Here is a 25,644-nt window from a genome sequence, read left to right on the forward strand (position 1 = left end):
GATAAATATTGAAACAAAAGTCTTAAACTAGAAGGGAAACTAGAGGTGAATTAGAATAGAAGAAGAAAAAGTGGTGATGCTCTTCCAGAGGGTTTCATTTCAAGGGATTTGGAGATGAAAATGTTTGTAGAAAATGACACAGCACAGCAGGCAACACAGTAGTAGAAATATGTTGGCTAAATGAAGAGAGTAAAAGTTTAAAAATAAATGCACGACAGGCCTCAGTAGGTAGTAGTGGATCGAGGATACAAAAGTTAAATATACTTGTAGTTTCCACAAAAGGAAGCAAGTGAGACAAGGAGTGAGAACTCACAGTGTTGAAGTTAGGCCTTTCCTACATTGTTTTCTGATTAGTCCAGATGCCATTCATACTCACCACAAATATACAGGAGTGAATAATAAATGTCAAACATTAGCCCAGAAAATTCTTCACACCATTCATACTCTAACTAAAGAGAAATGTGATGCATAATTTACTTCTCAAAAAACTTTTATGCAGGCACGTGTAAAATAATCAAAAGTTTTACAACCTTCATCTTCATCTCCATGAAGAATATTAGAGAATAAAAGGAGTTTCAAAGACTTCTATTGAATGGAAGAGAAGCAACAGTCTCTCCTATGCTGTCACTGATTTCCTGGATTTGATTTATATTCTATCTAGTAAAACAAATCTTTATTCACCATTACGTAGTAGTTATATTATATTCCCACAGGGCTGTGTTCTAGTGAGGGAGACAGATATAAGACAGACAAGCCACAGCACAGTGTGATGTGGATTATATTAGAACACTTCACAAGTGTGAACCAAGTGTTATAGAGGTCAAGAAGCTTCAAAAGAAATCTTTGAGATCTTCAGCAGAACACTAAAAAGTCACCAAAGATCCATCAATTGTTGGGGCTCCAGTGGTACAAGCAGTTAGCATGCAGTACTTATGACCTGTCAATTGCTGTACACATAATATTGACTTACAATCTTTGAACAGAGAGAACTAACAAAAGCAAACTGAATCTATCAGTGTCAGCACAGCTTGGATAAGACTGTAGCCCATGTATGTCAACATAACTTAGTTGTTTATTCCAGGAAATCTTTGCCCAGAAAAGATAAGATTATAACAAAACAAAGCAAATAAAAACAAGAACAACCCCTATTTTTTTGTTGTTGTTTGTCGAGGAAATTCCTAAGGTTGAAAACAATTCCTACAGGTGAAGCCCTGCTCACTTGGGCAAACAGCTTGTTTCTTAAACAACAGTTGACTTACCAGGAATCTTCAAGACCCTTGCTTGCTGTGTCCACTAATCCTGAACTATCAACTTTGCTAATCCCAATCATTTCCCTGCCTTGACAGACATACCTTAAACCATTTGAACATAGATCCCAAAGCCCTACCAATAATCTTACTTTCTTGTTCTGACACACAGTTAATCAAATGAAGGTGGTACTTTCTCTTACCACAATAAGTCCTATTATTTAATTGTGCTTTATTAACAGGTCATCTGATATTTGGGAAGTTCAACAAGGATTTTTTAAAAGGCTTGCTCATTTAATTGGTGTGTACTCCTGTACGGTAAAATCATTTTTCTATGTCAGGCCAATTCACCTTCATTAACAGGTCTATGTTGATAATGTTAATCAACTGGCTTTATCTTAGGTAGGCCTCATTTAAAATACAAGATCTCTTCAAGAAGTTTGCCCTTTCTAACTACAATCCACTACCAGATATCCAATTCATTGCTGTCAGCTACTAGACTATATTTTACATTTGTATAAGCCATCAACTGAGGAACCTGTTAGAAATACAGGTTTCCATGTTTTACTCACAGTGATTCTGATTCAGGGAAATTAGCACAAAGCCCAGGAATCTCCATTTAAAAAAAAAATTTCCTAATGCAGGCTGTCTTTAGACCACACTTTGAGACACAATGCTCTCCTCCCCCATACTAGCAAACATAAGTGTGTATTATACACATACACACACTCATATTTAACTACTGCACACATTTACAAAGCAAGTGGGATCATACAATATATAATCAGTCTAAATCATCACATACAGATCTGCATTCTTTTTAATGGCTACATCATATTCCACTATATGTATGTACCATAATTTATCTATTCCTCTAATAATAGACATTTAGATTTGCTGGCTTGTTTTTGCTATTACAAGCAATGCTGCAATGAATACCTTGCATGCTTATGTTTATGTATTTGTGCTACATTTTCAGTAGAATACAGAGAATGAAATATAGAAGAGTAGTAAGATTGCTGTTTCAGAGGGTATGAGGTGCACTTTAAAGTCTGATAGATCCTGTTGAACTGCCCACCAATTCATTTGTACCAATTTACAGTCCTGCTAATCATCTCAGTGACTAATGATTTCCCCATACCAATGTCAATACTAGAATCAATCTTCTTCATCTTTATCAATCTGACAGGAAAAAAAAGAAAGAAATCTTATTTTAATTTGCATTTTACCATGCTTTCACTAACCAGCATTGTTTGACCACTAAAACACAATTATCTCTAATTCTGTAAAATGTATTATGATTTAGTTTTAGCACACTTTGATTTTATCTTACCTTACAACTATCACCTATAAGACAGATGGGGTGAGTGAATTTTAAATACATCTCCATTAGGTAGGATTTAATTAGTACCTTCTTTTACCAAGCGATATAAAAGTGAGAGTCCTAAGATCTGTGTTCAAGGCCTAGTTTTGCCACTCAGCAGCTAGGTGACCTTAGCCAAGTCCTCTACCCTATCGAGAGCTTCAGTTTCCTCTTCTGTAAAATGGGGATTCTATGCACTTTATAGGATGATTTTGAGGATAAGATGATCATTTTAATTACACATATTAGCTGTCACTACTATCACAATAATATAAAGAAAATAATAAAATAACTACAATTGCTTGTAAAAAATCTTTCTTTACAATTATACAACAGTTATCTTGATATTAACAAAGGTTGTAGGAGGTGAGTCAACTATGTGGACTACTGGAGTTACTGGAAGAGTGCATATTGCATAGGACAAAATACTGCTTACAAAATCACCACTCTGGTTCTCTACAAATACCCTTCTAAGAGTAGTTAAGAACACATTTCCTAAATTACTTAGTTCCTTAGATGAAATGGAATTGACCAAACATATAATCAACTACAAGCCAGGAATTTTTTCAAGGGTCTAATAGGTTCTTTTTTCCGTTTTTTTTTTGTTTGTTTGTTTGCTTGTTTTTTTGAGATAGAGTCTCACTCTGTTGCCCAGGCTGGAGTACAGTGGCGTGATCTCAGCTCACTGCAGCCTCTGCCTCCCAGATTCAAGCAATTCTCCTGCCTCAGCCTCCTGAGTAGCTGGGACTACAGGTGCCCGCCACCACACCCGGCTAATTTTTGTATTTTTAGTAGAGATGGGGTTTCGCCATGTTGGTCGGATTGGTCTTGAACTCCCGACTTCAGGTGATCCACCCACCTCAGCCTTCCAAAGTGCTGGGATTATAGGTGTAAGCCACCGCGCCCAGCCATAGGTTCTTTTTTCTAAGTGCATGCTATAATGCAATTCATGTAATGCCACTGAGATTTCCTAAAGCCAACAAACAAAATTCTAAAATTGTACTGTTAAAGAAAACACTGAAGACTTTATCCTTGATTCTTTTCCAAAGCTAACATCAACCTAACTCATGTATTCACTAAATGTCTAGATACCTACCATGCACAAAGTCCTATCTAGGTACTAGGGGCATATGATCTCTGTACTCAAAGATATAGACTCTTTCTTCTTCTTCTTCTTCTTTTTTTTTTTTCTTTTTAAGAGATAAAATCTCGTTATATTGCCCGGGCTGGTCTCAAATTCCCGGGCTCAAGTGAACCTCCAGAGTAGTCGGGACTACTACTCACCACACCTGGCAATAAAGATTCTAAAGTTAGAAGGACAAAGTGATGTTACCTAAATTTGCCTGTGCTTCTGATATGACAAATAATCCGCCACTGGTGCATGGCCCATAGAGCTCATCTTCATCTTTGGATGAATACGAGTGGACCTGTCATACTCCTCAGCCCTATGACATATAAAGCACAAAGCCAGGAATGAGGTCATTGTCTTATCACTTACCCCCAAAAGCTCTCAATGGCTCAACTCACCTAAGTCTTCCTCCTTTACTCTCTTCCTTCATATCATAACTTCTGCAAATTTTTATAACAATTTTTTAAATGAGTAAACTGATCTGGAAAAAATATTTTTTTCAGTTTTTATTTCAATAAAACAAGAGGCAACACTTGTGGTATAAAGTACTGCATATGGAGAACATTTACGCAAATATACAAAAATTCAAAAAACTAAACTCCAGTTTATTTCCATAGCCTTAAGAAGGGAGGGAACACATAAAAATATCCAAAGTCAGAGTTTATTCTTTAGGAATGTAAACTCTAGGAATACAATTAGAAACAAATATATTCACTATGAAAAGATTAGTATCACCAAATGATTAGAAATAAAGGTAAGAGGTACACAATAAGCTCCATATAAGAGAAAGCAACAATACGTGAAATAAAATCTTAGGTTTATGGTAAAAACTTCCTATTAAGACACAGGTACTCTAAAACTCTACTATTAAAAAAACACAAAAACATCTCCCAAAATGTTCACTGTTAGTTTCTTTAGATATGCACAAGTTACAAAGTATAGAAAACAATATATTTACGCTCTCTGATGAAGAATTTAACAATAGTAAACATAAATCTGAATAAGTCAAAGTACTGAGTATAATTTTATTAAGCAACAAATCTAGAAGTATGAATTCATGCTCATTAAAGGACTAGAGAGTTTTAATTTTTCATACAAAGACTGGGAAGACACTATTATACATTAATTTATATCTACAATGCTTAAAGTACCCATCAAATTATTTTTCCTTTTAAGTGGTTTTTAAAAAATATTTTTCAGTTACATTATTCAACATATATATATTTCCTTGATGTGCTTCCCTTTAATATAGATTTATTGTGCCTAGACGCAAAGGTTAACTGCCTTAAATATTTGTTTAAAATTATGTCTCAGACTACATCTGTTCTCCATAATTCAACAGTTTTAACATTTTAGTTTTATTCTTCCAAAATAGGCAAAATCCCTTAAAACTGGGATCATTTTGATCTATTTTGGTTTTAAAAATATATTTCCCTTTAATTCAACTTTTTTTAAAAAAATGAGTAATATTTGCTCAGCAGTTGCTTCACAGTTGAAAAGGGCAATGAAATATTGCTTTTTCAAGCCGGGCGCGGTGGCTGAAGCCTGTAATCCCAGCACTTTGGGAGGCTGAGACGGGCGGATCACAAGGTCAGGAGATCGAGACCATCCTGGCTAACACGGTGAAACCCCGTCTCTACTAAAAAATACAAAAAAAGCTAGCCGGGCGAGGTGGCGGGCACCTGTAGTCCCAGCTACTCGGGAGGCTGAGGCAGGAGAATGGCGTGAACCCAGGAGGCGGAGCTTGCAGTGAGCAGAGATCAGGCCACTGCACTCCAGCCCGGGTGACAGAGCGAGACTCCGTCTCAAAAAAAAAAAAAGAAATATTGCTTTTTCAAAACAAACTTCAGTCATCATTTAGATGCTGAGAATTCCAACTCTTCAAGTCTAGAGAGCTTGCCTTAAAAATTTCCATAGTGGTATACAAAGGACTCCAGGGTGCTTTCCTGTGGCTTCAGGAAGGGAAGGGAAGACATTTGCCCTGGGTACTCTGGGACAGTCCCTTGAAAAGTCTACTTTGTTTCTCTCCCCACTTGGATTCCAAAAAGCTAGTGCTGGCTCCAATGCCACCAGAATACTCCAGGCCGTTGGGTTTTCAAAAGTGAGAGGTTGGGTGATTTCAAGAATCTATAGAGATTTAAAATGTGCAATGGAGCCACAATTTCTGTTTAGATCCTCTGAAATATGGGGTGCAAGACCCCAATTGTGTGTGGAATCCTTCTCATGATAAAAATATTATTCTGGATACTTAGGAGGTCTGTGACCATCAGCATCTTTATAAGAAAGTGACCTACAAAAGCTACCCCAACTTTAAAATTTGAAAGTTGAGTGGGGAGAAAGTAGTATGGATAATAGTCATTGTTACCATAGTTAAGATTATCCAATTTTCATAATTTCTATAAAAACTTTCAATGTGTAATCCTTATTTGAAATAGTATCAAAGGAACTATAAAAGAATTTTGTTAACGTAACTCCACTCTCCAGAAAATCAATTAGTGCAAATCATTTGAAGCAAAAAATCAGAACCATTTCACTGAGTAAGCCTTCAGAGATTTTTTTAAAAGAATATACAAATGCAAATTTGTTGTGCAGTATATAAAAGGGTGGCACCCCTTTTCATACTTAAAATTTCAGGTATTTGCAGCTCTGATTCCATTTATAGTTAACAAGAAAAATATAAACTGTTACATTTTTTATTGCAAAAATAAGGATCATTAGCAATTTAGAATTCAAATACTTAAGAAACCATATGTCAATATTATTAAACTAATTAATTAGCTGTCAAAACCAATGAAGATTATAATGACCTAGTGTCTGACACATTTGATATAGAGCTGTGAGACTACTGGTAGTTCTACATATCAGACAAGTAATTTGTTTGCACTCTGATACTTTCTTCTCATAACAATCACTTGGGAACCTTGTTAAGAATGCAAATTCTAATTTAGTAGACCTAGAGTGGCACTGAAATTCTGCATTTTTAACAAGATACCAGATAATGCCAATCCTATTTACTGGTCCTCAGACCACACAGCTAGCAAAGGTCTAGAAGAATACCCAAATGAGGTTCCATTACAGTGGTAGAACATGAAAATCTGATCTCTCAGCTGTGTCAGCTAACATTTCCTCAAACTTATTCTACAATGTTTCCTAAGCACCTCAACTTGCTTAAAATGCCTATCTTACAAATTAGTTTTTAATAATACCCACACTACTAATAACTATGCACAGAGGAAATTCATTGGTAAAGAATGACAAAAAGACATCTGTAAATTCACAGTGACATTTTACAAATATTTTAAACTGTATACAGGGTTCCCATTAAGTTAATACAATATCAAGTTTCACTGCCTGATTGCCTTACAGTTCTTAACTACAATTTATGGCAACAGATCTTATTCCATTCTGTTACTGGAGCTTAAAAAAAAAATCAAATTCATTTATGTCAAAAACCACATTGTAATCAGGGCTAATGAATGAAAACCAGTTCATGCTTTTTGAAGAATTCAGTTTAAACTGGTAGCCAAAGCAATTGCGGTCAAAACTATGTTCAGAGTATAAATGCTTTGGCAGCCTTCAAAGCGTACAAATTTTTCACATATCTGAGCTCTGCATAAGCAGGTACAAGAGGAAAACACTAGCATGCTCTCTTGGTGACCACAGAGAGGGACTATGAAGAAGGAAACCGCTGTGTACTCAAAGTGAAAGAGCCAACCGGACAGCTCCTTAGGACTTCCTCAACAGTCAACTGACTCAGCCTCAGCCCTGCTCTCTCTCTGAATGATGACTTAAGTACACTTACTTTACAAGGGAACCCCAACGATAGCCAAAAGGACCACTGCTAGCAAACACCAAACTTTTATTTCCATCTAGAGGTCACATACAGATACATACAAGTTTGATTCAACTTCTGCCATATCATCTTTTTTATTTTTAATTTTTAGTTGGGAGGTAACTAAATTGATTATTCTTTTGATATCATACTAAGATATTTTAAATAGGTCTGTTCACAAACAAGAAAGACATTTCTTTTTTTTCATATTTTAAATTTAAGAACACAAACATAAACAACTCTAAATTAGTTAATATATAAATGTCCTTTGTCCGTATTTTACTATCTTTATTTTCTTTCATGACATTTTATAGATGAAAAATGCATTTGCATACAAACAATTCCATATTACACAGTGGTATCTTGAGAGCTGTGTTGCAAGATTTACACTGATTTCCAGGAAGTCTTCCAATGACGTATGCTCTGAATTACAGGAGTCCAAACTAACTAGGATTTCTAAAGTCCAGCAGTAGGGTAAATCAGCTTTATGGCCTATTATACCTTAATAATTGAAAGGGATCTTCACCTGCTAAGTCCAAACACTTCAAAACAACACACCTACCAGCAATCTGATTTTTGATATAAAAATGTTTCAGAGATAACAACAGAAATGCCTCTACCCATCCCCTGGAATCATATAATATTCTAGGTACTGGGTTACCGGGCATTTTCCAGTGCTTTGAGCAAATTGTTCTAATCATAAAGATGATCTGCTTACAAATATTTTGTCAGGTGCTTTTCATACACATCATTTTTGTGTTTCCACACGCCTGTTTTTCAGATTGGCTTCCTGACCAGGAGCTGAAGAATTCCTGGAGTTGTGCCTCTGCCCCATCCTCTATAAAACAGTTCCCATACATGGAGACTCCCTTTGACTCTGAAGGTCAAACACACAGCCACCAAAATAGGAGCTATTAAAAACCCAAACCAAAACAAGAAAAACTACCTTATAACCTCACATGAGACATAACCAACTTGATCAGACAACCTGTCAAAATTTATTGTCACTGATAATCTTAGGGCAACAATAACAAATAAGAAGGGGGAAAAAAAAAGACTCAAACCAAGGGGAAAAAATCTTAATCAAGAAATAAAAAAAAACATATTTCAACTTACTGCAACCTAGACAATCTTCCCTTCATAAAGTCAGGGGAGCCTTCAGAATTTAAGACATCAGGGCTCCTGTCAGGAACACGGATGAAAGACCCAGGGTACTTTCACAAAGAAGCAAAGTTGTATTTCTGGGTTCACTGGGTTATGGGAGAAAAATACGTTACTAATTAATCTGTGGACAGAGTAATGCTAATACTAGGAGGTCTCTGCTGACCTGATTGATGCTTCATTGGAAGTTCAGTTCTTTCTGAAACATAAATAAGCTTTTCTTCTTGGAGACTACAAGCTGAAAACCTATTGGCATCTGTCCCAGCCCCACAACCAACAGCAGATGACGGGTTATGTGGGACTGTGACACCACTGACTTGTTCAAAGGATTTACTAAATACAGTCGCTGCAGTCTTAGCCAAACCATGGCTACTAGGCTTAGGTAGGGATTGGCTGGTTGTTAAAGTAAGTCTTTTCAAAGAGAGAAGCTCAAGATTCTCACTTTGGGCTCTCTGAGTTTGTTTTCGAGCAAAGTGATCTTTGCAAGATTCCCCTGTAGTTTCTTTTTCTTTTCCTCCAGTTTTGCTTCCTCCTGACCGTCTCTGGTTCTTTCCTATACTTGTCTTGTTACTACAATTGTGACTACTGTTTGATAAACCCGACTGGCTGGTACTAGACGCAGCCCTGGAATAAAATCCCTCGTCAACTTCAGATATCTCCATCAGTTCTTCTTGACCTGTTAATTCTGTATTTCCTAAACAAAGAAATGACAAAGATTAATTAACATTAAATATTTTAAGCAATCTTTTTAAATGATTAACACCAAATCAGTTATACTTTAAATAAATTAAGCTTTAGCATAATTTTATAAAGCAACAGATTATAGAAAATCAAAGGATAAATCAAAACATTATAAAAACGTGAAAAATAGTTCATTGTAATTAAATGACGGTAATTTATAGTGTATTAAACAATAAGCATGCCATAAACCATACCCCATTATGTTTTTAGAAAGAATTCTCCTATTCATGCAAAAGATAAGAAACAATTAGAAATATTATCACACAGTAAAACTAGGGGTGAACTCTCCTTCAGTAGCAAAGCAGTATAAAATCAAAGCTTTTACCAAGGAACTTTTAAAAAATCCGTATTAGAATACTTTAAAGACTTTTTTAGAAGGTTGCACTCTATACTGTAGATTATTTTATCAAATTCAAAAATCTAGACTATAAATATCACAAGCTCAAATACAAAATTCTATACACATTACCCTTCATATCAAAGATGGCAAAAAGACAAAGCTGAAAAAGTAATTTTAGAACTCCAAACATAAGCAGAAAACTATTTTAGAAGGAATTTTCTGCCTCAGTTTTCATAACAATTTACTAAAAGACAATATAGGTATAATCATTCCAAAGAGCATTAAGAGTCATTGAGAAATGTGGCGCATAATTCATGCATTTGGATTAGATTACATGCAAAATTTTTGTGACTGTGCAACTGCTGCTTAACATGCATCAGTGGCCCTTTGCCTTAAGATACCTTGGAGTGCAGCTATAAAGTGCTCTGCTAAAACTGCACTCTGCCAGGTGAGTTTATTCCATCCTCCATCATTTTTCTTACAGATTTTTGCCTCCTGATCTCTGGCAAGCCTTTGCTCTCAGTTCTAGGATCTGTGGCTGTTTCCTGCACACCCTGTATATGCTGAGCATCAATTTCTCCTAGTGTTCTGCCTTTTTCCCCATTCCCGGTTCTCTCTCCGGCCACATTTGTGACACTAATCTCAGGAATGACAAGGATGCCCAATTCAGTAGTATCATTATTGTTGTCAGGTTGCTCTAGAATTGAAGATGATAAGACAAAATGATGGATGAAAACAAAACAAAAATGTGAAATGAGAAAAGCAAAAGACTCAAAACAAAAATTGGATGACTAAATGTTATGAATTAAGCCAAATATTTGCACTGTAGTAATTTCCATAATTTATAATACTCTGATAGCACCAGAGACAATAGGGTCATATTCTTTAATTTTAAATGACAAAAAATTCACAGAGCATCAATTCACGTTCTGCATTTTTTTCACACACACATTTCACATGAAATATGAAAGATAAATTTTCTAATAAATCAAAATAAAATTTGTTTTTAAATTGTTCTTTTTGTGTTCTTTGGGTAATTTTCTAGTGTTTTTAAGATAATATGGTGACCACCTGAATTTATGTCAAGTCTTAGGCAAATGTTCAAGGATCTACAGCCAAAACTTTAGCTTTTGTCAACATTATGAACAAAGCCACATAGAAGTTCCCCATTGTACTCTTAAAATTCTAGTTTTTTTTACTAGGCTACATTGAGACTGACTTAATAAACCATGATATTTGGGAAAATGCTTATTCACATACGATATCATGGTTAGTAATGCCACAGGTATAGTTTTTGTCTCAGATATATATCATCTATTATTAATAGTAAATACTAATGTGGCTGTGATATAGTTAAGCAGTTGATTTATTCAGACCCATATCAATTTCATAAATTTAGTTCATTACTAGACTGGAGAAAAATAAAAATGGATTTGGAAAAACAAATTGGCTGTCAGCCCTTTATCTGAAAACAGCCATTATAAATGAAACAAAGAAACAAAACTCCTAACTAGTTAATACCTGTAGACATTATTTTATTCTGGTCTTAAATAACAAAGGCATAATGTTATTTAAAGTTGTCAAGGAGTTATTCATGTAAATGGGAAAAAGTAACATAAGTATATCTAGAAGGTGACAGTAGTGAAACAAAGTTCAAAGCAACATAAGACCACGTAAAATAGCATATACTTTTTAAAAACTGTAGACCACAAACCTGCTTACAGGACATCACCTACTATTTTCAAATATTTTTAGTGATAGGATTATCAGACTCCCACTAATGATGCTAAAGGCTGAGAAACAGTAATAGGTAGTAAAAGAACGAAGGCCAGAGCCACATATTCCTGTGGTTCCCTAAGTTAGCTGCACATTGGTATCATCTGTACATCTTTAAAAACTACTGATGCCTGGCTCCAACCCCCAAACATTCTAATTTATAATTAGTGTAAGATATTACCTGGGCATAAGATCTGTAAAAGCCCCAGGTGACTAATGTGTAACAAAGTCTGGGAACCACTGCTCTATTCTGATTTTCCAATTTTAAAAACTTAAGACAAAAGTTGTTACGGGTGCCTTGGATACTCCATACTCAGCAGCAATACGCACTTCTGGGAGCCCCTCCTCAAAGCTTCACGGTGCCTCGCACTGCTGAGCCAACATGCTGGTATAATTATTTCCCCTTAATTAGTGCTTCATAGGCTTTTGACTAAAGGTTCTCTAAAGTTTTTATTTCCTAGATAGGCTGCAGAATGTTGGTGAGGTAGTAGTGCACTGCTGCTTCTGGGTGCTCTCTAATAAAGGTTTAATGCAACTAAAAAGCTCCAACCAAGCCTGTTTCCAATTGCTGACAACTGTCATCCAAGTGAGGGCAAATAAATTCTTATTGAGGTACATGCCAGAGGTCACTGCAACTGAGATAAAATCACCATGGCACTGTGAAGGCCAAGACTTGTTTATTTACATTGTAGAAGCTGTTTCACAAAAGATCTACTGAAGGGATCTTCAGTCCAAAAAAAAAAAAAAAATCAAACTTCGGAAATTATCCAGACATAAAAAAGGCAATGAATATTAAAATTTAACAAAATTTTAAAACTAAGCATAGGTGGCCTCATAGAATACAGAACAATACTTACATTGAATTGCCCTAAGTCACTTTCTTGAGAGTGTCCACATATATTATTCAATTATAATCTCAAAACAATCTATTAGTGAGCCTCTGAAGTAGGCAATTTGATTCCCATTTACAGACAAGGAAACTGAAGTTCAGGAAGAACTACACAACTATTCAGTAGGGGAAGTTAACCAGTAAAATCTTTTAACTTCAAATGTCTATTCTAACATACTATAAATACTAATTCTAACTCTTCAATTCATTTGAGTCCATTTGAGTTAAATATCCTCTGATATCCCACAATTAGGTTTAATTTACTTGTGTAGACTCCTGGCCATTTTATAAAAGCAAATAACTTACTTTGAATAGAGAGCCAAAGAAAATAAAAGTCTGGAAGAAATCTTAGGAAAGTAATTACTCTTGAGTTTAGGTCTGTTCTTTTTTTTTTTTTTTAATTGGGTCAATTTTTTAAAAGATGCCGAAGAAAGCTATTAACCTAAAATGGTGCTTCAGTGGCAGAAATTTAGGATTTTGCAAGAAAAACTAGAAAATGACAGGGAGAATATTACATAAAGCAGTACTAGGCAACTGAAATGTAATCACATTTATCAGAATAGTGATCAACGTCCGCAGCCCAAAAAGCAATGATATTACATTAAAAAAAAATCATGGAATTAAATGGCAAGTAGAAAAACGAGATCATGTGTTTTCCCACAAACACAAATCTTTGACTAATTAATTGATACTTATTATCACTCAAAAATGGTTAACAATGGCAGATTTTTTAAACCGCTTATTAAATTTATATTAGCAAGTAATTCTGTACAGAGCTAGAAAGAACAGAAACATAAATCTCAGAAAAATTACAGAATAAAGAAAGATAATTAAGTAATCCAAACAAACATTTGTTACCTAATCCCGCTCTCTATCAGCTCTCCGACTTCTTTCCCTGTATAACTCTGTGACCCGACACTCCCACCCACACTGTCTTACTGCTCTCCTGGCTGCTCTCTTCTCCTAGTGGCTGAATGGCTCACTTCCTTACTTCAAGTCTTTTTCAAAAATTTCCTTTACAGTGAAGTCTCCCTTGGTCAACCCATCCAAAGTTTTAATAGCCCCCACGTTTCACATACCCTCTTCTTTGTTTCTTCTTCTTAGCACTTAACACTCTCTATCTAACCTACAATTATTTATTTATCTTGTTTACTAGACCTAAGTTCTATGAGGAAGGAGTTTTTAAAATTTTCATCTAGTCGCTACTATATATCTAGTACCTGGAAAAGTAGCTTGTATATAGTAGGCACTCAAGAAATCTTTTTTTGATGAATTAAGTGAATATTCTGTTATCAGATTAAATTATTAGAATAAATAAAAGTAAGAAAACATACAGAAGATATGAGAAGGGTAAGCTGTGAATGTGTTGACTGGATAAATGAAATACATATAGCTTATGCTAATAAGAGTTTTTATATGGCAAAGAAAAGCAAAGCCTCTTTGTTTTGGAAAAGTGAAGGAGCCGTCTCTAAGTGTAGGTTTAGCAAGATGCTTAGGTCAAAAAGGTCATTTTTAAAATCTATTTTTGCATTATGTTATCCAGAGGATAGCATATATAGCTAAAGAGTAGAACTTAATCCTTTCTTTAAGTAAATTATATAGAAGATGCTGCAAGGGAATATAAATGCATAATAAACTAGATTTTGTTTTCCCCAGAACTTAACAATCTATGCAAATGAAGTCATGATTAATCCACACCTTAAAAAAAAAAAAAAACTTGACTTCAAATAATTCAAAAAGCTCAAAAAAGATCCAAAGAGAAAATTCTCAGGATATATTTTATTTATGTAACCTCTTATATGCATAAATAGGTAAACTCTCCACATGTAGAAATGAAAGTTAAAGAATACTTTTAATAGACATTTCCAAATTAGTTCTCAAAGGTACTCAAATTATTTCGCCCTAAAAAATTTCTTCCAGCTTTAAGAAAAAAAGTGAAGCAAATTGCAAATAATATTAAAACCAATCATGAAAATTTGTGATTTCTCTCAAATGTCATTTTATAATCCCAAATATCTATTCTATTATGTCACTTACAAAACCACTTTAGCTTTTGCTTTTATTTGTTTTAGGGTGCCCTATTTACTAAAGGTGGTAATTTTAATAAAATAATAATTTATTTATTCATAGAATTTATACATCTCTGTACTCAGATTACTTTGAGTCTAAAGGCATCTGGCTATATGGGGTGCTTACAAACTTATTTGTGAAAATAATAAGCTGAAGCTTTAAAAATATAATTTATTATTTGTCTGCATCATACAATTTTTACATGAATTATGAAAAGTATTTTAACTTAGAATAAACCCCAAAACAAAGTCATACACATTCTTTTACAATTTATGAGATGTAGATATTTTAAATGCCATAAAATACCAGAACAAATATCCTTTAATATAGTCATTTTATGTTTATAATATATTCTGTTCAATGGAGAAAAATGTTATCTATATTCATTAAGCTATTCCTTGCAGTGTTATTTATAATAGCAAAACTCAGAAACAAATTTCTTAACATATTAGAAAAATGATTAAGCAAATGATGGAATATCAACTCAATGTGATATTATGTAGCCATTAAAATAACTGTATTTACTAGGAGAACTAGGGAAAATGTCTGACAATATTAACTAAACAAAAACAAAATACCAAAAACATTTAAATAGAGTACAACCATGAAAACATACATGCATAGAAAAAACTAAAATGAAAATTATTTAAATATTGGAATTATAAGTAAATATCCCCTAACCTAGTTTACTATCATGTTGTTACACTGTTCTTCAACAAAACAAGAAAAGACCAACTTGCTCACCCTATGTTATACATTTCTTTATCATTCACTCACTTATTCATGCATTCAACTAAAACGTGTTGAGCACCTGTAATATGTCAGACATTGTTTTAGATGCTGGGGATACAACAGCCAAAAAGACAGATTCTGCCCTCACTATATAATAAGGGAACAGAGATCACAATGTAATATTGGAACTAAGTAAACAAGAGAATTTAAATAGCAGAAAATGCAATAAAAAAAATAAGATGGGAAAGAGTAAGTAGGGTAGTAGGGGATAAAAGTACTTAGATGGGTGGTCTGGGAAAAACTCTTTGAAGAAGAGATGTTTAAGCTGAGGTGTGAATGATGAAAACCTGCTAGCCACACAACAATCTGGAGTAAGGGCAGTCAAGGTACGTTTCACTATTCACATTTCAGCTCAAATACTCCAAATAACTGGACAATGCCCCTAAGGCAGAATGGCTTAGTATGTTGAAGTGTTAGAATGAAGGAGTCTGATGAACTAGGGTGAGAGTGGTCTTAAAGTGAGGTCAAAGCAGTAGTCAAGAGGTCATATCACCAGGGTCACATATGCCATAGTACGAAGTCTGGATTTTATTGTGATTACAGTGGATAGCCATTGACAGCTACATGGAAAAACTATTTGCATACTGTCATACTTTACTAGCCTTTTTTATCAATAGAAGGCACATTTGCATAACACAAAATACTGAGCATAAAGTGTGTCCTGAGTCAGAAAGAACAGCACTGTGGCAATGCTCAACCTGAGCCAGTATTTACAAGGCAGATTAGAGGAAAGCAAAGCTATCACAGAAACACAGGATGGGACCCCACCGCAGTTAAAGGGCTGTACTCTGAGCAAGGACAAAAACAAAGACTCAGATGTCAAAATCTGAGCTCTGAAGCAGTAAGTAGACTGTCTAGGTAAGAAAAGAGCAGCCTGGGGCATACAGAAAAACAGTCTGAAACAGGATAATTTATTTAGACACACCAGTTAGGAGCTATTAGCAGTCTCCATAAGTGAAAAACAGTCAGATCTTTAGCTTTGGTTGTACACATGGTACATGACAGAATTCTCCTTATTGAGGTGGATTCAATTACTCTCAGTAACTCCTTTTGTCATCTTTATTGAGTCTCAAGTTTTTTAAAAAATCCAATAGAGAATTGCAACATAAAGCTGCTGCAGGACCAGGTGAATCCTTTATGATTATTACAGATCCTCATGACCACACAGCACAGACCAAAAACAGGTCAGCAACACCTATTACAAAACTACCTATAAAAGCTTATTTCTTCCTTGGTGTGCAATGTGCAGCAAATGCTCATAAAAAGGTGGAGAAAGGAGGAGTGCTCAATAAACAATCATAATAAATAATAACTTTCTCAACTACTACAAGATTTATGTAAGTCCCCCTTAGTAAAAATGTAGACTACAATAATTTATGAACAAGTTTTTTTGCCTCATAAGACCATTAATTCTGTCACTGGCTGGAAAATTTTTCAACTTCATTTTACCTGGAAATAAAATGAGATTTTTTGTTTTCTTCAAAAATAGTCTAAGTCAGGATTCTGCACACAGTCGTTCTTTCCTCTCTCAAACTTAATATCCACATGTGTCAAACATATCAACATATTTCAGCTCTTTGGTTAACATGTCTTTTTTCCTTGAGTAATCCAATATTTCCTAATATTTTATTTTGTCCTCCATGGAAGTTCCATATCGAAAATGCCAGTTAAAATTCACAAAATTTTTGGTAAGAAATAAATGTTTTTTGTCCAAATGTTTTATCTTCTATATTGGGAAAGAAAATCTGTTCCTCAAATAGCATTTTATAATCTGAAAGTAATGGAGCTTCTCAAAATGATACTAAAAGCATTTTCATTTTTAAAAATAAAACTGCCAGATAATTTTTTTATTTCCTAAATTTCCTTAATAAGTATAGACAACCTTTGAAATAAAAACATACACATTAAAAATGTTTAATTGCCGATGTAAAAATTATTCCAATAGACAATTCTTTAAAGTTTACTACTTTGGGGTTTAAAATTATTACCATTTCTTTGTTTTTCAAAATCCTTCTGTAACTGTTAGCAATTTTATTTCTCCTCAACTGAAGACTTTCCTCATAGTTGTAAAATCAGATTTACAAAATAGATGTTCCATTTCAAGATTTATTACCGTTTACCTTTTGTAGTATCTAGAAAAACAACCTTAAATGCTTAAAAATATTTATAAATAAATATTATTTATATTTACTAAAATACATCCATTATAATTTTTCAGATTTGTTCAACAATTAGTACTTCTTTGCTTTATCAATGTTATTATACAGTAGAAATTTATTAACATATTCTAAATCAATAACCAGTTTTCATGTTTTCCAATATGAATTGCAATCTTTGTTTCTTTTCTTTTTTCATCTAATAAGCTAGTACTAAACCACTGAATGAGCAAATTATGAAACAAATCACTTTCTTGTTTTTTTAAATAATATCTCTTTGACCTCTGTTATAATAATTTAACTTTATTTAAATATGATGGCATCCATTAAAGAGAAGCAATTATTTTAAATGCTGAAAAATGCAATAAAACTGCTTTAACAACATGAAACTAGACTTTCTTTTTATTTCAACTACATAAACTTCATTTAGTCTGATTTTTCACGTAAACACTGCATATAATTAAATATTCTAAAATTCTCACAGTACTTATTTTGCATCATTAAGTTAGAAGACTTAAAAATATATACAGTTGCTATTTTTAATTCTTTTTTACTACTTAAAATTTTGTACTCTTGCATCCCCTAAATGAAAATAACTCAATGCATTGTTATTAAAATAAACCATTTAACATATGCCAGGACCAAAAGTAGGGAAACATTCAAAGTATCTAGTTTATAAACATTCCTTTTATTACTGATACCTACTAGTTGCAAACAGTTATAACTGTACATAAATAAGAAACATAAATTTGGTCTATGTAACTTCTATTTTTATGTTAACTTGGGATTGAAACAATAACAACATTTAAAAAATCCTTACTGTAACAGTGACATACACATTAGATAATAAAGTTAGAGTACTATATTCCAGTACCACAGAACACACAAAAAATCTTTAAAGTAATTGTTACTATTACATAACATGTGTACTTTTGTGTTTGATGCTATACTCAAACTAAACAAGTTTAACTCAAATTGAGAAAATCCAAATTACAAATTTCAAAAACTTAAGAGTTTTGGGAAAGTACTAAAGAATCACAGGACAATTTGAATAGCAAACTAGCTAATAAAAACTTATTAAAAATATACTTATTGTGTAGCTAGTAAAACAAATGAAACTGTTCTTAATTAATAATCTACCTTTATGTAGTGCTTTAAAGTATACCAAATGTTTTCACTTGTCTCATTATCTCACAAAGGCGCAAGTGGGAAGAATGATGGGCAGCAATAAAAAAAATCGAGATTTCACTGGATAAGCCTTTTGATAGTTGGCAAAAATTATAAGCACTCATTATTTGTAACTATAACTTAATTAGGGAACTTTTAGAGAACAAATGACTGGTATTACAATAACTATTTTGAAAGAAAGGAGGAAATCTCTTACATTGTTCCAAGAATAGGTAATTTCTTAAAAAGTGGAAGAAGAATGAGTAATCATGGTAGTAGTAGTTGTGGTGAACAGAGAGAAAATAGCAATTAGATTTGCTCTAGAAAGGAGGAAGGAGGCCGGGCGCGGTGGCTCAAGCCTGTAAATCCCAGCACTTTGGGAGGCTGAGACGGGAGGATCGGTCAGGAGATCGAGACCATCCTGGCTAACACGGTGAAACCCCGTCTCTACTAGCCGGGCGAGGTGGCGGGCGCCTGTAGTCCCAGCTACTCGGGAGGCTGAGGCAGGAGAATGGCGTAAACCCAGGAGGCGGAGCTTGCAGTGAGCTGAGATCCGGCCACTGCACTCCAGCCTGGGGCACAGGGCGAGACTCCCTCTCAAAAAAAAAAAAAAAAAAAAAAAGGAGGAGGAAGGAATGGAAAAACACAAGGAAATAAACAAGTATAAACTGTACACTAGAATACTGGAGTGGAATACTGGAGTGAAAAGAGAACTTTTCAGGGACTTAAGAAAAGGAGCTTTTTAAAATAGCTGAAATGGTAGATGATAAAGGTATCTTTGGAAACAACATTTAAGAATGACTATAGAATTAAAGCATAATTATAAAGAAATACTTTCTATTTTCCTTTAACTTTTTTTTATTTTTAAAAGGAAATAAATATTTAAGCAAAATTGAATTTTAATTATTAACTTGAAAAATTAATGAATTATTTTACTAAATTTTATCTCATTTTTCTTACTGGAATTTTCATTTTGACTTTTATTATGGTCATAATCTATTCAGTCTTCTCTAAACTTATTGAATGCTTTTTAAAGTTTATTTTATTATTATCTTTCTCCAACTGTGTTTTACTTTCAAATTATGACTTCTAGATAGCCCTCAATTTGTAGGTGACTTGAAAATCAGTTTGAAAAAATACACCTTTGCCTTGAATTATTTGCCATCTGTAGACTAAATTAAACACAATATGCATAAAAGAATAAGCAATACATAAAGCTTTTAATTCTGAAATTATGTTCCTTAGAAGTCAAAAGCAGCAATTCTACATTGTAATTTTATTTCCCAAACATATTTATTGACATAAAATGATAAAGTCATTAGAATTTTCTCAAAGATTTAAACACAAAGTTTAAAAAATTTGAAAAACACATTAAGTTAGGCCATGTCCATACAATGGTTTAACTTAAACTGAAAAGTGGGGCAAATCAAGCAAACACACCATTAGTTGTCAAACAGATCTCTCCAAAATAATACCTCAGTTGAAACCAATCTTTCTTTAAAAATCATCCTATTTAGTTGACATGATGATGCACTGTCTGCTCAAAACTTAAATTACAGTTCCTTACAAATGTACCACTCTGGTGCGGGATGTTGATATACTGGGGGAGGCTATGAATGTGGGGTCATGAGGTATTTAAGAACTCTCTTATTTTCCACTCAGTTTGGCTGTTAACCTAAAACTGCTCTAAAAAATAAAGTTAACTAAAAAAATAAAAATAAAAAACAGAGCCAAGCAAATAACAGGACTGGTCAAAATGCAATTCTAGAAACCTGGGTTGACAACAACAAAACCATGGCCAAGAATGCATATTCTGAAATGTGTAGAAATGTTAAGGATAAAGTAATTTTTAAACTTCCATTATAATACTTTCCATTAAAATATGTTGTGAATAATTCTTAACCTTAAGAAAAAAATGGTAGATCTATGAAGCATTAGAGAATCCTAAAATACATTCTAGAATAGCTTTAAAATATTTTAAAATGTAAATAATTAAAACTTTTCAAAATTCATTTTAAAAACACTACAGTGTGAGATTGGGCTGTAAAGAAAATGGAAAGATTCTTCTGTTACTGATAATAAAGGAGAATAAATGTCCACTAATTGCTCTAATTTAATGTATTTGCTGGCTGTGTAATAATTTTTGATGACTCAGATATGCAAACACACCAGTACATTCACATGGCTTAATTACGTATATTCTTTCATGGTAAAGGGAGATGGAAAAGAAAAAAATAGCAAAAAGCAAACTTTTACTTGGCTCTTTCCATGAGAAAACCTCATTCACTCCTTTCCCTCTTCTATCCAGAAAAGATAGAAAGAGGAGCAATTAGGAGAAATGCAATAATAAATAAAGACAAATAAGTAAAAGAAAAAGGGAAGAGCTCCAACAGAAAAAAAAAAAAAAAAAAAAAAAAGGGGGGGCCAATTGCTTTCTGCTTTCCAAAAACTAGGAAAACAAAGAAAGAGGCAAGGAGAAAGAGAAAAAAAAAAGAGTATTTCTTAAAGTTCATGGTTCTTGTTCCTTCTCCTTTCCCAACCCTCAGGACCACTGGCTTAGGGTGGGATATTCTTTGTTTCTACTGTATGATAGATACAGCTGAGGGTTTGGGAAGAAATTCGTCCTACTGTGAGAGTTGGTGTGGTGAGAGAATAGTAGGGATAGGAGTGGGTAGACTGGGAAACACATTTAGAGTTCCATTAAATATAGAAACTCTAAATGTATTTTCACACAGCCATGAACTGAACTTAAACATTCTATAGTCCTATGTTTCAGAAACATTATGAGATAAAAAGGCTGCTGTGGCTCACCCTGGGATCTACAAGCCCTTTAATATTGTTTCTAAAGAAATGTATAAACAAATTTTGTTTTGATTTATATATAAATATCAACAATAGAATTTATATATTAATACAATTAAATTTAAAAATCTATAATTTGAGAAATTTGTAATTTATATATAAACAAAATTAAATTTAATAATCTATTTATAATTTGAGAATTGTCTATATATTTAAGAAGTACAGCAAAGGTATCTACTTTCCCCACAGGAAGCCAGTGCCTGTTAGAGAGCCTAGAAGTAGGAAGCAGGACCATGAGGATGGAAAATAGAAACCTTTTAAATTCAGCCGAACACGGTAACTTTACTGCTCTAAAAGGGAAAGCCAAGACTACCCTAAAAAGGGAGAAGACTGCAACCTACCTGTAGAGGCAAATAAGAAGGACTTAGGAGTATTTTAGAGTCCACTGGATAAAAGAAATTCACACTAAAGAAGAGTGATGAACAAGGCTAAGTTGTATTCTGTATCTGTTCCATGCATGTGACTTACTTTTTATAGTTCACTCACTTCTATATTCTCATCTGTGATTTTATTGTTATAATAAACAGGAGTTTCCCAAGTGTTAGAATTGTGAAGGGGGACAGGTGATAAGAATACTACTTTAACGAGGGTAAAATCCTAAGACAGAGTGCTAATCCCTCAAGTGGCAGCCAAAATGGAATCTGGAAGATATGTAAGAATCTGCTAGATACAATACATTCAAGCAGTCTTTTCTCTTGTTTTGTAATTTTTTTCCTGTAAAACATTTCTGGGAAATGGCTTCCATTTTATTGCAGGGTACAAACCTTCTTGTTTAAGTGTATGCCTGGACATGCACACATACTCTCTCTCATACACACGCACATGCACAAATACAAGGGAGCATCAATATTTCACATTTTTAACTGCAGGACCTACATTTCTCTCCCTAATTCCCAACATGTCTACCTAAATAGCAAGAAAGAAAGTGGAAAAGAAATTAAAATTCATTCTTGTGCTTCCTGTAGCAGTAGCTCGGGAGCACTTATAGCCACAGTAACCACTATGATCTGCTTCCTTGCCTCCATGCCTGTTTTCACATATTAATGCCAAAACAGAAAAACCAATCTCAGGGTAAACCATATCTAATTAAATGACTTTCTACCTGTAATTTAGACCCATTCAGTAGCATAATTTTCACTGAAGAAGCTGAAGTATGTTTAGACTGTATGTTTTAAATGGTGGCATAATGTGTCTTGCTATTGGCAGACATCACCACCTCTTTTATGCTTTCCTATGGAACTTTCAAGAATTGCCACACTTTAAAAACACCAAAAATGATCACTAGGTAAGCTGGATAATCATTATTCTTTTCTGACATACAATCACCTAGATTCTTTAAGTGAAAACAATGGCAACTGTTCTCATCATCAACTTTCTAGTTTACCATAAATAGCTCCATTCTCCTCCTTTCCCATTTTCTCTATAGAAACCACAACACAACCGGAACTAAATATACCAAAAGGAACTACTATTTTCACCTCAGTTTACAGGAAGAAGAAAACAGAGAATGGATTTTGTTTTACTTCTAACATAAATGTTTGCTTAGGGTAAAGAAGTAGCTTTGTGCTTCCCACCATGGTTACCTTCTGAGGAAGGTGATAATTTCCTTCTTAGACTGGTTGTTGACACTACAATAACGTCTAGATAGGAGGGAAGTTATAAAAAGAATACGAAATTAAATAAAGAATAATAAATTAAAAGACAAGGGAGGGAAATGGGAAAGCATTGAAAAAGCCATAATGAATGAAACTGACTTCCAGTAAAATTTTAAAATAATAAAATGAAGCAGACAAGAAGGGATATATATATACACACACACACACACACAGAATCTTGGAAGAAAATTAACTTCAAGAAAATACAAATAACTAGTGTTGCATCAATACTATGGCATTCTTTACCAGAAAGTCCAAAGTGTTTAAAGTCCCTATTAGTTGTTCTACTTCAATATGTAAATTCACTTGCTTAAAAGTTAATTGAGAAATCAGAAATATTAATTAAGGAATATTTGCAAATACTTTTGAATACAAGCCCAAAATGTATGAGTAATTTTAAAATGCATTTTCCTTATTCTCCTACTGAAATAACAATTTAAAAATGAATACGATTTTTAAATAAATTTTCATTCATATGTGTAACATAAGGGGCTCCATTTTTCTTATTGCCTATTGCTCCTAGATAATAAATTAGGAGTTAAGGGCAACTCCACAGCTCTTTCTTCCAGACTACTATTTACTGAAGTTAGAAGTTATAGCACCGTAAGTACAGCGAAAAATGTAAAGAAATCAACAATGGTTTGACTTGAAGAGTTACGTATTTCTTACCATGTCTTTTCCACCTATGACCCCTTATTGACATGCTGGTTACTGCATTTCTTGATATTCTAGAGGAAGTTGGTGTGATTTCAACTTGAATACACCTTGTACCTTCCTTATTAGATTTCATGGGACCATGAGGCAATGAAGCCTTTATTGCATTAGCAACCTAAGAAGAAAAAATATAGTTTAAGATCAACATGAGCAGATGTATTATCTTACCCTTAGATAAAACATGATGCTAAACAGGCTTATACAAAGATGCTCTTCCCAAGCATTTTAAAAGATGATACAGAAATCCTCTAAGATAAGAATAGGAGGCTCAGGGGGAAATCCATGGTTTAAAAAATATGTAAATGATAAAGTTAAAAATTTCAAAATATTCAATTAGATTTCCAAATGCCTAATGTTGATTAATAAATGCAGCTAAAGTATGTTAAGGAGAACAATTCTTATAAGTTAAAAAGACTGTTAGGTGTCTAGGAAGTCGGTCTAATAAAAATTTTTATTTTGGCCGGGTGCAGTGGCTCACACCTGTAATGCCAGCACTTTGGGAGGGCAAGGCAGGCTGATCACCTGAGGTCGGGAGTTTAAGATCATCCTGACCAACATGAATAAATCCCATCTCAACTAAAAATACAAAAAATTAGCTGGGCATGGTGGCGTGTGCCTGTAATCCCAGCTACTTGGGAAGCTGAGGCAGGAAAATTGCTTGAACCTGGGAGGTGGAGGATGTGGTGAGCCGAGATCATGCCATTGCACTCCAGCCTGGGCAACAAGAGCAAAATTCTGTCTCAAAGAAAATTTTTTAAAAAATTTATTTGTTACTTTTCTAAGTTATAAAACTTCCATGTATAACAAGAGCATGAATACACTGAGTATTAATGACATATTAATGAACTATGAATGGCTCTCTCAATGTATAGTTCTAAATTGAGAAATCTTAAATTATAACATTTACATAAATAAGTCAGGCACCTACCAGCAATGGCTCTGGATATAATTCTAGCTGGGCTCTGTATATAATATCATCCAGTGCTTTTTGAGCGAGATCCCATTCTCCATTATAACTATAAAATTAGATGAATTAAACAAAGAAATTATAATTATTTATAACTGAACAGAATACAATGAGAAATTATCTTTACTGAAGAAAATAAAAGATCATATTAGCACATTGCTTAACATTCTACTCCTCTTAAAAATGTATTTTTAAATCTTTGAATTCCTTCGAATTGCATCTAAATGCCTATTAATAGCAAAGAAAATTTTATAGATCTACATTTCTTCTCTAAAGAACATGACTATTTATAGAACAGAAATAAAAAAAGCTAAGGCAATTTCAAAGCATTTTATACTTTCAAAGCAAATCAGGGAATAATAAATTATATACCTTAGAATAATGTTCAGAACACTTAATGGCCAAATTACTCTGTAACTCCCACAGTTTTTAATGAGAATATACAACTAATGTGGCCTGAGTAGTTATTTCTTTGCATTTTGATAGTCACTTAGATGTGTATTTGCTACATGTTGCAAATAGCAGAGCAACATGAGGGAAAAAGTATGTGTGCATGTGTGTGTGAGTGTGTGTGTGTGTGTATGCATAATTTTCAAAGATATGCCAAACCCTTCCTAAAAATCAGCTAAATTACAAAAATGAACAGAGATATAGTGGCTTGATCAACTGACAACAAAATAAAGAGGTATACACTACATCAAGAGTGCAAGCGAGGCCTAAAAACTGGCAAGAATATTACTCCCACCATAAAAACAAGATAAAGCCAGATAATCTATAAAATTA

At 33.7% G+C, this 25,644-nt stretch overlaps 3 protein-coding genes across 16 annotated transcripts in view; 1 reads left to right on the forward strand and 2 right to left on the reverse strand.

Moving 5' to 3' along the window:
- The window catches only part of NUP42 (nucleoporin 42), a 1,164,542-nt gene that overhangs the window by 904,552 nt on the left and 234,346 nt on the right, over positions 1-25,644 (forward strand). The window lies entirely within an intron of this gene.
- The window catches only part of TOMM7 (translocase of outer mitochondrial membrane 7), a 540,985-nt gene that overhangs the window by 116,123 nt on the left and 399,218 nt on the right, over positions 1-25,644 (reverse strand). The gene's annotated exons all lie outside the window — the stretch shown is intronic.
- HYCC1 (hyccin PI4KA lipid kinase complex subunit 1) overlaps positions 7,009-25,644 on the reverse strand; it is a 71,588-nt gene continuing 52,952 nt past the window's right edge. The window contains exons 9-11 of one of the 2 annotated variants that reach the window (XM_050783135.1): positions 24,823-24,910; positions 23,850-24,009; positions 7,009-9,426 (exon numbers count right to left, since the gene is read on the reverse strand). In XM_050783135.1, the coding sequence (XP_050639092.1) occupies positions 8,852-9,426; positions 23,850-24,009; positions 24,823-24,910 (823 nt within the window). In that variant the 3' untranslated portion in view covers positions 7,009-8,851. Of the gene's footprint in view, positions 9,427-9,475; positions 10,511-23,849; positions 24,010-24,822; positions 24,911-25,644 lie in introns of those variants that run through there. The other variant, XM_050783136.1, reaches the window with a different exon arrangement.

This window comes from Macaca thibetana, chromosome 3 (genome assembly GCF_024542745.1).
Source record: "Macaca thibetana thibetana isolate TM-01 chromosome 3, ASM2454274v1, whole genome shotgun sequence".
NCBI lineage: Eukaryota > Metazoa > Chordata > Mammalia > Primates > Cercopithecidae > Macaca > Macaca thibetana.